This window comes from Pavona decussata, unplaced genomic scaffold, assembly GCF_977016875.1.
Source record: "Pavona decussata unplaced genomic scaffold, jaPavDecu1.1 SCAFFOLD_137, whole genome shotgun sequence".
Classification (NCBI taxonomy): Eukaryota; Metazoa; Cnidaria; class Anthozoa; order Scleractinia; family Agariciidae; genus Pavona; species Pavona decussata.
The window spans coordinates 3,195,424-3,207,886 of NW_028145550.1; the positions used below are offsets into that span (position 1 = coordinate 3,195,424).

A 12,463-nucleotide genomic window follows, 5' to 3' on the forward strand; every position below is an offset into this window, starting at 1 on the left:
TAGTTCTAATTTTTTTTTTCTGGCGCACTCAGATAAGCTCACGCTACCTCTCTCTTTCTAAGTGATTGATAAATCATTTCTCTCGATTGATGAATTATTAAAATTTCTCTACTGACATGACGTATTAGTTTATTAAATGATAACATTTCTAATAATTTCAATCCATATAGAAATACATTAGAATTTACTTGTTTTCGATGATGTTCAATTGCTTTTATCTGGCATAATTCTTCCGTTACTTAGAGAAGACGAAGCGCTTCGTCAAGTTTTGAATTTAGATTTTCTTTGTCATCAAAATAAATCCAAGGTATGATAATCATATCTGCCAGTAGTTTTCTCTGTTACTTCATTTAAACAAAGCCTTTTTCGTGATTACTTAGTTCAGCGTAAACTTAAAAACGCCAATTCCTTCTCCTGTATTATATAGAGACACTTTAAATAGCTCTACAATTGAGTCTGCTATTGAATACAATCCTGTTCAACAAAGGGGACAGTCTCTTTAAATGGCTTTTTTCGAAGCATCGAACAACACAACCTATATTTGAGTCGGTACCAGATATTCACAATTTCATAAAATTGAACAAACAAAATTCCAATTTTTTCATCAGAATTTTATCAGCTGCTTATAGCCTAGAGCCTTTAAGTCTGTATTCAAATTAAAGGGAAATGAAATAATTCAAAACACAGATTTCTTAAGACCTCTTGTTTTGGACAAGAGCCTCCAGCAACTGGGACTTAATCACTCTCAAAATTACAACCCGGTGAGTCGAGAAATTAAGGCATTATTTATTTTCTGTTTTTGCCGAATATTCTCAGGTTTTCGTTTCATTATTGTTAAGTAAGATTAGCTCTAGGGTCAAGAAGGCCGAGCGTTGATAGTTGCCTTATAATTTTTGCAATCTAAATGTAGAATGTTTGAATGTTTGGAAGAAAATGTGATATAGCATTATGGCGATAAGAATGTTTGAGATATCATATCTCAAATACGTGGCACGCATTTAAAACACCTTATTGAAACGAGAAGACCGACATCGTGAAATCCGGCGACGACAGTTCTTTTTCTAAATAAGCCTTAGAGCTCCAAACAGAAAGAATCGGTTAGATGAACTATACCTAAAAATCATATTAGTTAAGGATTTTAACTATACACACGGTTATAGCGCGGCCGGGTGATCACACTTCACATTACATGAACAGGATCGCCTAAGAATATGCAAGCCATTTTGTTTGGGTGCGATTCCACCAGACAGAATAAAGGTAGAATTGATTTAACAAGACGGCCAAATTGCCATTTCGCTGTATGGCGTCTAGTTACAGTTAATTTTGAATGGTCCGGCAATCGTTTCTATAAGGATGAATGTGAACGTGTTGGTGTTGGCATTGGGTACACTAGCTAACGCATAACCTTGTAAGTAGGAAAGTGCAACATGAAGGTCCATAATCAAATTTTCCTGTTTGGTTTGTGACCCATTCTCGAAACTTTGAGCTCGATTTCGGCTCATCATGATTCGCTTATACCTCTTTGAAAAAGAGGATGCATTGCGGTTACGGATAATTTTTTTTCTTTTTATTTCGCTTATTTTGGACCTTATCGTGTTATCTACCTGCATGACATTGTAAATGTGATGTTTGTATTTGATCCTGTTTTGCTTCAGTATTACTCAGAATGAAAAAAATTATTTTTTTCCCCAAATTTCCCAGCTGGATTTGGCAAAAAAATACGAGTAAAAAGGCCCACGTTTCATTTTAGACTGTCCAGTTCAAGGTCCTTTAAAAACATTTTAGTCACTTTGTGCGTTGGACACAACTGAATAAACAAGCGATTTAGCTAGCTCATAATATATCAATGAGCTTAAGAAGCAAACTCATCCCTGTAAATTTTCCTTTTAAAACGCATAAATAATTCTGACCATTTTCCAGCTGAAAGAAACGTCTAGCTTGAGCTTGGATCAACTCATTTGCCAGTTGGGATGATTCTAATAGCTTAACCGACTCGACAAACCTGTTTAAAGCGGCCGTTGTAATGATTAATATATTGTACCGCTTTATAATCTATGCTCGATTCATTTATCTGCTATAGGTATCCTTCAAGAAAACGTTTACTCTTTTTCGTTGGAATAAATACTTGAAATGATATTCGCATTTCATTGTTGCCTTAAGACTTCGCATGACTCAGATTCTCAGAAACAATGCTCGAGGTAGATAGAGGTGACTATTAGTTACCTTGGTGAGCGTAAACTGAAAAAAATAATAATGAATTGCTTTTTCTGTACAGAGAAACTTTAAATAGGCCTGGACGACTCTGTCATTGGGAACAAACTAGTTTTGCTAGTGGAGAACGATCATTTCAAAACATAGAACAGTACAAGCTATCTTTGACTCGGTACGTGACACTCAAAATAAAAATAACAAAACTCGAATTTTCATCAGAATATAGATGAATAATGAAATAATTCAAAACATGGATTTTTTTGAGACTGAGTTTTTTTTTTTTTTTTTGGAGAGAGAGAGAGAGAGAGAGAGAGAGAGAGAGAGAGTTTTGCACAAGAATCTTCAGTTTTTTTGTTTTGTTTTTTAGGAAGTTATGCAATGTGTATTCAAAGACCTAGCGCTAGTGTGAGAAAAGCCGAGCGATTAATTTTCTTAATTTTGAGAATTTGGTTGAAGTGTTGAATTCTGATAAACAGATATAAAAGCTAGAGTTCTTTTTAAACTGTTTTAAAATATTTTTGTAGGTGCCCTATGCGAACATAAAACATTCATTTCAATTTTAGAGTTTAATTGTTGTGATCGCGTCAGCGACCAAAATAGGCGCCAGGAACAAAGCGCAACATTATGGTGCATAATAGACCCTCGTTGTTTCCCATAGAAATATCTTCTTTTTGTCCCACTCCAAAACAATAGAGCACCATTTCGAGCCACTGGGATTGCTTCGTGTACTGAAATTTCCGAAAACAAGATGACTTTCTAGAGTAGGGGAGCAGGTCTTGTTACTGTTTGCGGTCATTTTCTAACGGTATTTCTGTGATTTCGATCTTATCTTACTTCGAATAAGTAAAGGCAGTTTTGTTATTTCGTTTTTTTCTTTACCCGGTTAATTGACCCAAAAAAGGTTTTATTCGGCAATTTTGAGGACAAAAAATACTTCCTTTTTTCAGAAGTTTCACTTTAATTAGAACATCCCCTGAGATTTAACTTGTCAATGACTTGTGAACATAATTGAGCAAACAAACCATTTACCTAAGGGACTATTAACGCATGAATAGTAGATCGGGTTTCGAAATTTTTTACAATTTGGCAATACACAAAAACACGTTTGCTTAGTTTAAGTAAATCCCCTTTTAAAATTAACTTTTGGAGCGTTTTTAGGCAACACAACTTAATATACTCTTATTTGCATGTCAAACGATGCTCATGTTATTGAATCTGCTATCATTGACTTTTTTCTCTACAAAAACGACAGTGGCATCCAACCCTTATTTCAAATATTCTTTCCATTTCTTTTATTCGGAATAAATCCGTAATCTGTTGTATGACGTATCGATAAAGGCTTTAGGGAAGTACACTACCATTATTCACTATTTACCCAGCCGAGCCTAAAAAACTGAAGGATGATATCTTAATTAATGATAAAATTCTTTTCTTTTTTTAGGTAAAGAGAGTCTGAATTAAGTCCATGGAACACGATTCAGTTAACCAACATCTCAAACTTTCGGAATGAACCTGTTTGGTACATACAACAGCACAGTTTTTATCGCAGTAGTGTGATGTGATATTCACAATTTTTGTGTTCATATTCATAAAGGTGGAAATATTTTCAGCTGCCTTACTCTGCAAACAGTCACAATAATAACAGTTGCACTATTCTATTAATTTTCCCGATGAATTATAAACCAAGGTGTCGTGTTCACTAACTATAGTTCTATTTCTTTTTTCTGGCCCTCCTAGATAAGCTCTCGCTACCTGCGGGCCAGTCTCTCTCTTTTGCTAAATTTTTTGAATTTTTAAATAAACTTGATAGTTTACTTGAACTTGATAGTCAATGTATGAATATTAAAGACGGATTGCTTTAAATTTATATAACGGGGAATTTGAATTATGGCTAGGATCAATTCAATATGGCACAGTTCATTTCTACAAGTGGAAAATCTCATGTCCGACTTAGTCTCTTCGTTTCCTACAACGACACACTTTTATATATTTTTACAGCAATACCTTACTAGAAAATTCTAATTTGTTGAGAATTTTGTCAGCTGTCTTACTCTGCAAACAGTCGCAATAATAACATTTGCACTATTCTATTAATTTTCCCAATGAAATTTAAACAAGGTTTTGTGGTCACTAAAATAGTTCTATTTACCCATGAATGTATGAATTTTAATAATTAATTGCTTTAAATTTATATTAAGAGAGAGAGTTTGAATTAAGCCTAGGATCAAGTTTCCATAAACCACAATTCAGTTCTAAAAGTGAACATTCTGATATACCACTTAGCTGCTCGCTCCCTAGAACGGCATACAAATTTCTGCAATACCATATATGTAGAATTTAGAAAATTCTAATTTGTCGAAAATTTTTTCAGCTGCGTTAATCAGCAAACAGTCAGTGATTTTGCCTTCCAATAATGATGCATAATGATGTTCTTTAACACGTAGACTTCAGTTAAGACCTACTCATTCTCAACTAGAAGCTCCATCGGTGAGGATTACCACTCTCAGAAAACCAAGTCTGGTAAGTTGGGAAATTTAATGTGAATTGATATCACCGCTGAAAATTATTGAAGTTTTTACAAAATGCTAAGCGTTGTCTTTCTTTTTTTATTTTTGTTCTTGTTTCGTTTGTTTGTTTTTGCGGCCAACATACAATTCCTGAGTCTGAGTCGGGAAGTAGGTGAACGGAACGTTTTAGTATTTGTTTACAACTCCATTCATTTTATCCTCAGTTCAGCTCTTTTTAGCACCTTAACGAATTACCGCAATTGTAATTTGCCAACGAAATTCTCAACCTCAAATCGTTTAGATGTGCAATTAGTCGTTAAGTAATTTTCTGTGCAGCCAGTGCCACTGGGAAAACCAAAAATTGTAAGGCCATTACAATTCTAAATACCCACGTCCTTTGGACGACTTAGGAGAACTTGCATTGGTTGCGAAATCAAGCGTAGTTTTAGATAATTCTCCTTTCAAAATCTCCTACCGTATTCAATTGAAAGAATTCAGAGCATTGCAGCAATTCATCCTAACTCCCGTTAGGTTTAAGGTAAATAGTTTGAATTGGAGCTGCGTATGAGTATTTCCCTAGTTTTAAAGTTTTATACCAATGAAGAAATCTGTCATCCGTGGGCCACAGGTTGAAAAGTGGAGTTAAAATTCATTGCCTTTGCATGCGTTGCATACGCAGAATTCTAGAAGACGAGAACATAGGCGCTGGCTGTATTAGCGGTTCTTGGTCATTTTTCTTGTGGTATTATGTTAACTTTGCTCTTCTCGACCTCACCTTTGTATATGTGCCTTTCGTGTCTCGCCAGAAATTCAGTTTTTGCAGGGTTTATTTGGTAAAATTTACTGAGGTGAAAAAAATGGTCAATTTTTTCAGAAGGCTCATTTAAAATATTTCGCGATGTGTTAGAACGTGGTCACCAGTTTATGTCGACTTGTTTAACACTATTGGATAAACAAACATTATCTATTTGGCAAAATTTAAGTGAAACTGAAAATAGCCGCTTTTTTCAGAAGTTCCATTTAAAATGTTTCTTGAGGTTTTAGAAGGTGGCCAATACTTTATGCCCATGTCACTTGTAAACACAGTTGAGCCAACAAGCAGTTTAAACCTTTTGACAAAACAATTTCAACGCACATCAAAGTAAAAAACAGTAATTTTAACTGATTCAAAAAACGTTTTAAAATACTCCTTTGCCTTCTGCAGAAAAGAAAAAAGGTTTCGGTCATGTTATTGTCATGATCCCACCATGAAAACACACTTTTGGAATAGTTAAAACAACAGAATGTAACGTGCTTTTTTCGGATGATGCTCATGTAATTGTATCTGCTATTTTATCATTTTTTAAAGATTGAAAGATTTCCTTTGATTTTTTTTTGGTTGTTGTTGTTGTTGTTGTTTTGTATCAGCATCAACCTGTAATGTCAATGAATTGAGATTTCTTTTGAACTGGAATTAGTCCTTGAAATAATTTTTTTTGTTATTCTAATACTTTTCACAGCTCACTATTCCATTGTTCCATTTGAGGGTACAAAACTGAAGAACAAGATCTCCTCTTTTTTGTGCATAGAGATAGTTTAACTTCAGCTTAGGGTCTTCATTCAGTTCTTCCGTTGGAGGATATTTCCCACTCAAACTTTTGCGGCAATGCATTCAACAGCACCCTTTTATCTTTCATCAATTTCTCGGTATTCACAATTTCTAAAATTTTAATTTCTGTAGAATTTTTTCAGTTGCCTCCACCTGTCAAAAGTCATCATCATAAAGATGCATAATAAAGAAACTTAGCACAAAGATAAATTTAGATTTCTTAAAGTGTATATGATACAAAATCTTTTATTAGCTTAATAGGAAGAGCTTTCAAAATGATGAAGAATGGCATTTATTTTATTGCGATAGCATTCTTGGTTGCCGAGTTATTCAAGATTTAGGTTTATGCAAATTAGACAACTTGTGACGTCACAAGACTGACACAAAATGAAGGGAAATCACAAAATTTGGAATATCTACGCAAATACTACATCTACAGGGTTGAAAGTTTGCAGGGTTGATGTGCTGACAAAACTAAACATTGTGATAGTGGCTATAATGACACCATAGCAACGTACTCGTTACCAGACCTCTACCTTCCCAAAATGACAAATGCCTTATTTATTGCTCCACAGTCAAACAGAATTTCTTATACTTGTGCTGCGTAATGTCCAAATTCCCTCACACTCACTGAATAAACATCAAGAGCAAAAAGCGCTTCTTGGGAAGGGAAACTCCGGTTTTATCCTTTGGATGGTGAGGGCCTGGAGCCCATTGTGTTGCCATGGAAATGTCATAGTGGATCATATCATGAAACTTTGTGATGAGTATAACAACTCTACAAAGTTTCAGTTCTATACAGAAAAAGGCTTAAGAGATATTCCATTTTTTGTGATTTCCCTTCATTTTGTGTCAGTCTTGTGACGTCACAAGTTGTCTAATTTGCATAAGCCTAAATCTTGAATAACTCAGCAACCAAGAATGCTATCGCGATAAAATAAATGCCATTCTTCATCATTTTGAAAGCTCTTCCTAATAAGCTAATAAAAGATTTTGTGTCATATACACTTTAATGTCGACCAGAAACTCTAACCGAAAGGACTGTCACTCTTAAAAAAGTGAAGCTTTTTTGTTTCGCTAAAACTTATCGAAAAGTTTATAGGCGTTTTCCACTGTTGCGATTGACAATTATTCCGTCATGAAATAAAGAAGTGACCTTAAAGGGGCAGTATCATGGGAGATATCATGATTTTGGGCAAAAATTCACTAAATTGTAACTTTGAACACTGTGTTAATTAATTTCTACTTAGACGAAAGGTTGAACCAAAATATAGTGCGTTATGACAGCGAAATTTGAACCCATTTTTATTTTGGTCATCTGCCGGCGAAAATATCTGTGGATAGTTTCTTTGCATTCTGGTAGACTTTTAATGGAATTTTTTTATTATATCTTGGCTGCTATCAACCGAAGAGCGTCTTTTCGATTTTCAATGTGTTAATAAAAATAGCGTGATACTGTCCCTTTAACTTTTAAATACTTATTTGAAACTGTAAAGAACATTTCATTTAGTGCTTTGTTGTTGTTGTTGTTTTTGTATTTTTCCTTGTATGATAAGTTTATCCTTCAGCTCTTACAAGCAGCAAGTTGATTTTAGTTGTTTTTAGTTAAACGGGAAATTCCGCTATAATAATGGCCTGGCTTGGCCATTCCCACCTTTAGTTATCAAATAACCACCAGAGCGTTAACAATCGACAAATGACATACCTCCTTTTCTTCAACCGTTACTGATAAAATTGGCTTAGTTTTCGGCATAAACCCTGTTAACCGGATTAGAAAACTGTTAATTTAAATTGCTGTGGTGATATCATGAGATTTTGAGGCATATTTTTGAGACAACAACTTGTCACGACTGAACGGCGTCGTAATTTGCATGTCACGCCCACAAAGGTGTGAAAGGAAGTAGGGTCTTGCCCTTTTATAGCGGAACGTCTTCCTTAAGCGGGTGCGTTTACAGTTTTCTGATATTCTATGACTTCTCTCATCATCATGCAAGCCTAACAAATTATTTTTGGATCACTAAGGTGCAGGTCTTTTTTTCTCAACAGAATCAGAAATGGCCATCAAGGAAACGGTGTTCATTCTTTGCCTTGTTTTGTTGCCCCTGATAATGGAGGCTAAGCAGCCCAAAGGGCCAACGAAAGATAAAAAGTCCTTCGTCGAACTCTTTGCTGATCCATCTGCTAATTGCCTTTGTAAGTTAAGAGAGAAACTACTCATGACAATAGAATTTGTTTTTGTTCTATATATTTTCATTCTTCATCCAATTATTCAATACTGCATTACATAGCATTCTATATAATGATTCTTACTGGGGCTCTTCACCTTTCATAGAAAAACGCCCAAGAGCTTATAATTAAAACAATTACCAAATATTTTTAGAGCTCTACACTACCGACGAACTCTTACTTCAATAACAATTCCAAAGACGACAGGGAAAGACAAAAAGAGGGACACGACCTTAGAGGGGAAGAACATTTTCATTATTTCATAACGATAGATAATGTTTTCATTGGCAGATTGTTGACTATCATGCATCCAATTATTTTTCGCAGATTTCTTTCATCATTTGCCAATGGTCAGATGACAGTAAGAGCAAAGGTTACTTGAATTCCACTTCAAAATTACGAAGATTTTCTGTGAGGAGTTTTAGAGAATTGCTTTTCTCACTTGTTCGCAAAAACCTTAAGCGTGGAAAATCTCTTCTCAAAAACTCGTCCGTGTTTAGATTGAACTATGCAGTCATCTCCGTAGACACACACAGAGTAGTCACTACACTATCAATTCAAAAGCGGATCTGTTTTGACCCCAAAAGACCAAATAACCGTAGTGATTTAGGGGGTCATCAAGGCCTTCTAGGGCAATTTTGGTCCCAATTTGGGCCAAAATAATGTTATCAACGATGATTTCAGCACACTCTGGAACTCATTTTAGTCCATAGGTGCATATCAACCGTTGGGAGTTGCTCTTTTTCGTATAATTTTAACAACAAGAGTGCATCATAGGATAGGGATCATGAGACATGCTAAGCCAGCCATTAGTTTTTAGATTATGATTCTATTTTCCATTGTACCTTTTCAGGTTGTCCAAATGGCTGGGTCAGACATGGAAGACACTGTTATTTCGTCGAAAAACCCGCAATGGATCCAAGTGTGCAAAACGCTCGAGATCGATGCGAGGAACTGGGAGGAAACCTTCCCATCATCAGGTCAGCCGAAGAAAACCAGTTTATTTTCGACCAGATAAAGAATGTGCAGGGAATATCAAAATGGGGTGTATGGATCGACGCCGACCGAAAGGCTGATGGGAAGTTCGTCTGGGGGGACGGCACACCATTAAAGGGGCATTATACCAACTGGAACAGAGGTGAACCCAACGACAATGGTGGCATCGAGGATTGTGTCCATATGTATTCACAAAAGACCAGGCATAAGTCATTTTGGAATGACATGCGTTGCGACTTTTTCATGCCTGATGGTGCTATCCTCTGTCAGAAGGGAATTTGATGTGTCTCAGTGCTAAAGCTGTCAATCTGACTCGCATATAGAACTGTAGTCAGTTGAAAATAAGTGACAATGTAAAAGCAACAGATTGGTGTTTCACTGATGTACCAATTAATCAAGTCAAGATAATTGTAAGAGCTAACATTCGCTCAATACATTGTCAACTTTCATTCAGTTATTAGTTGGGGTAAATGCTGAGTCAGCTAAAAAATAAAGGTGGTGTTGGCATTATTTAATGGCGTAATATTTTTGTTTGTGTTATATGCGGCCTGATGAAAAAGAATAAAACTAGTTTGACAGTGAGAAGCCACTTTCTCTTAGTTCACTTTTGAAGAGTTTAGCTGAGAACACACTGCAAATTACAAAAAAAAAAACTATTTCAGCTCTAAAGTGCCAATTTACGCCTGAGGTCATTTTGGTCACAATTTGGGGCTAAATGGTGGTATCAAAAAAATTACAACCCACTCTGGGACTTATTTTCGCCAATGGGTGTATTTCAGACCTTACAATTAGAAAAGACTATATTGTCTTTATTTAAGAGAGTGACATTAGCCCTAAAAAACTGTTTTAGCCTCCTCGGGGACTTTTTTCGTCCTTTAAGGTGCATTTCAGTCTTTAGGATTAGGTTCTTTCGACCCTGATTTTGGAGAGCAAAACTAGCTCTAGAAATTGCACAAAATTGGTTTTGTTCAGCTTTAATTTCGGTCCTTTTTAATTTACACTGCATTGCAACCTGCAGCGATTTTGCTTCATCTCTGCTGACCATTCTTTTATCTTGAACCCCTGGGTCTAGAAGACCCCTAAGAAGGGTAGTGACAGGGTAAGACAGAGCAAGCTGTTACAATTAAAAATGCTCAAAAAGAAAATAATTAAGACATAAAAGACAAATCTAGGTTAGAGTGTGCATGCAGAAAACCCCCAAAGTCGCAAAATTAAACAATAGAAGTCCGTGTAATTTTATCACAGACGAATACACTTACGACTTTTCTCTGAAATGATACTTACAAAACACTCACAGAAATGCCCAATTAGGCTATGTTCACAAGGGACCGGTTTCAAATGGTTCCGATCTAAAAATCGTGACGGATAGGACCTGTTCACCGATAACTGGACCTCCTCGGGTCCAGTTTTGGAACCGTTTCGGTCCCAAGTGGATCTGTCACTGTGTAAACACCTGGACCGGTTCCTTTTGGTACTAGCAGCGTAATTAAGCTTGGGTAAGTTGAACGTATCGTACTTCGGTCTACAAGAACATGAGGACGAAAATAGTCGGGTTTTTTTTAATCGGCATACGTCTTGGTTTAGCTGACTTAAGGCAGCTGATCGTCCTCCAAAGGGCTGAATGTTAATACAATTATCCATCGGCAATCTCGGAAGTATATCTTTCAAACCTTTCAATAATGTCTGAGTTTTTTCAATAATGTCTAAACACTGAGTTTCCCAATCTTTTCCGTTTGAAGCCTGGTAGGATTTGTAATCTATAATACCTTTTAAGAGAAGGGATAATTCATCGTCCGTCCAGCTGAAGGCTTTATCTCCTTTCCTCTATCGATTTAGCCTTCTTCGGAGCCATTTTGAAAGCTTCAGCTTGCATTTTGCGCATGCTTAACTGGTAGAATGGGCTGCTTTTCTTACTTCGATTTAGTACCGAGCCATGACAGACCGGTCCCGTGTGGCCTGACGTTGATGAGCGGAACGGTGCCGTGTGACGGAAATGGCCCGTTCCAGGATCGGATCCATTTGGGACCGATCCCGTGTGAACATAGCCTTAGTTCCAGATCCTATGCTAGCCCTTACGAAAGGTCAGCAGTCTGTTTAATCTCGGATTTTCCCGCTCTCTGTCGCATCTCGTCTCTTCCTAGGTAACTTTAGGAGCAACTAGTTCCCAGTCCTTTCTCAGTGGGTCCATGGTTATTGAGATAGCGTCGCTCTGTATATTCTTGCCTCATCACCCGTTTCATCATTTTTTGTTGATTATTCAGATCCGCCGGTAGGTCTTTTTTCCAATTTAAAGGTTTTTACTGTATAGGCACGAGTGTTTTACTGGGAAATACACCACCCGTTAAATTCGTATCAAAATACATCCGGGACATGAGTGGCGTACATTCCATATCCTCACTAGTGAAGATATTGATGACGTCATTTTCCACTTTTTCACGGTTGTTTGTGCAAACATTTACTGGGGAACTTAAGCAAAGACGACGGCGACGGCAACAAGAACGAACAGTTTAAATGCTGTTTGACAAAACCAACAGTCATATCTAAACATTGTCTACTGCCGACAGTAATAAAAAGGCTTGCATCCCAGACTAGAAAACTATTTATTTACTTTAAATAAAACACTTATAAAGAGATTTGCTTGCCCACAAATTATCTTAAGCCGCGGTCTGTTAGACTCTGTTTAAATAACAATGGCCCTGCACGTGCGTTATATGTTTTGGTACACTGCTTTGCCATCATCAGCAAAACAACAACGTGAAATGAAAATGCAAAAAGTTGTACTTGGCCCTAAGGCAAGGATCTCCCTAGAGATAGGAGCATCCTAGCACTAGGAAGATCCCAGCACCAAGTAAACTACTTTCGCTTGGAAGATCCTGGTACAAGGGACAAGAAGAACAAACATGGCGCCGGCCGGGCGTTCAGCTGCTCAAGGCTG

General features: G+C 36.7%; 1 protein-coding gene across 1 annotated transcript; it reads left to right on the plus strand.

Annotated features, from left to right (window-relative positions):
• Window positions 1-675: 675 nt before the first annotated feature.
• On the plus strand, window positions 676-10,036 carry LOC146467360 (lactose-binding lectin l-2-like). The gene is made up of 4 exons (XM_085126126.1): window positions 676-761; window positions 4,656-4,731; window positions 8,353-8,499; window positions 9,386-10,036. Exons 3-4 carry the CDS (start codon window positions 8,361-8,363, stop codon window positions 9,808-9,810), a joined length of 564 nt encoding a protein of 187 aa, XP_084982252.1. The 5' UTR covers window positions 676-761; window positions 4,656-4,731; window positions 8,353-8,360; the 3' UTR covers window positions 9,811-10,036.
• The last annotated feature ends 2,427 nt before the right edge of the window (window positions 10,037-12,463 follow it).

Bases quoted from the DNA above. Each gene is read 5' to 3' on its own strand.
- LOC146467360 (XM_085126126.1), top strand. From the start codon at position 8,361: ATGGCCATCAAGGAAACGGTGTTCATTCTTTGCCTTGTTTTGTTGCCC. The intron at 8,500-9,385 runs GTAAGTTAAGAG...GTACCTTTTCAG, and splicing joins TCCATCTGCTAATTGCCTTT to GTTGTCCAAATGGCTGGGTC.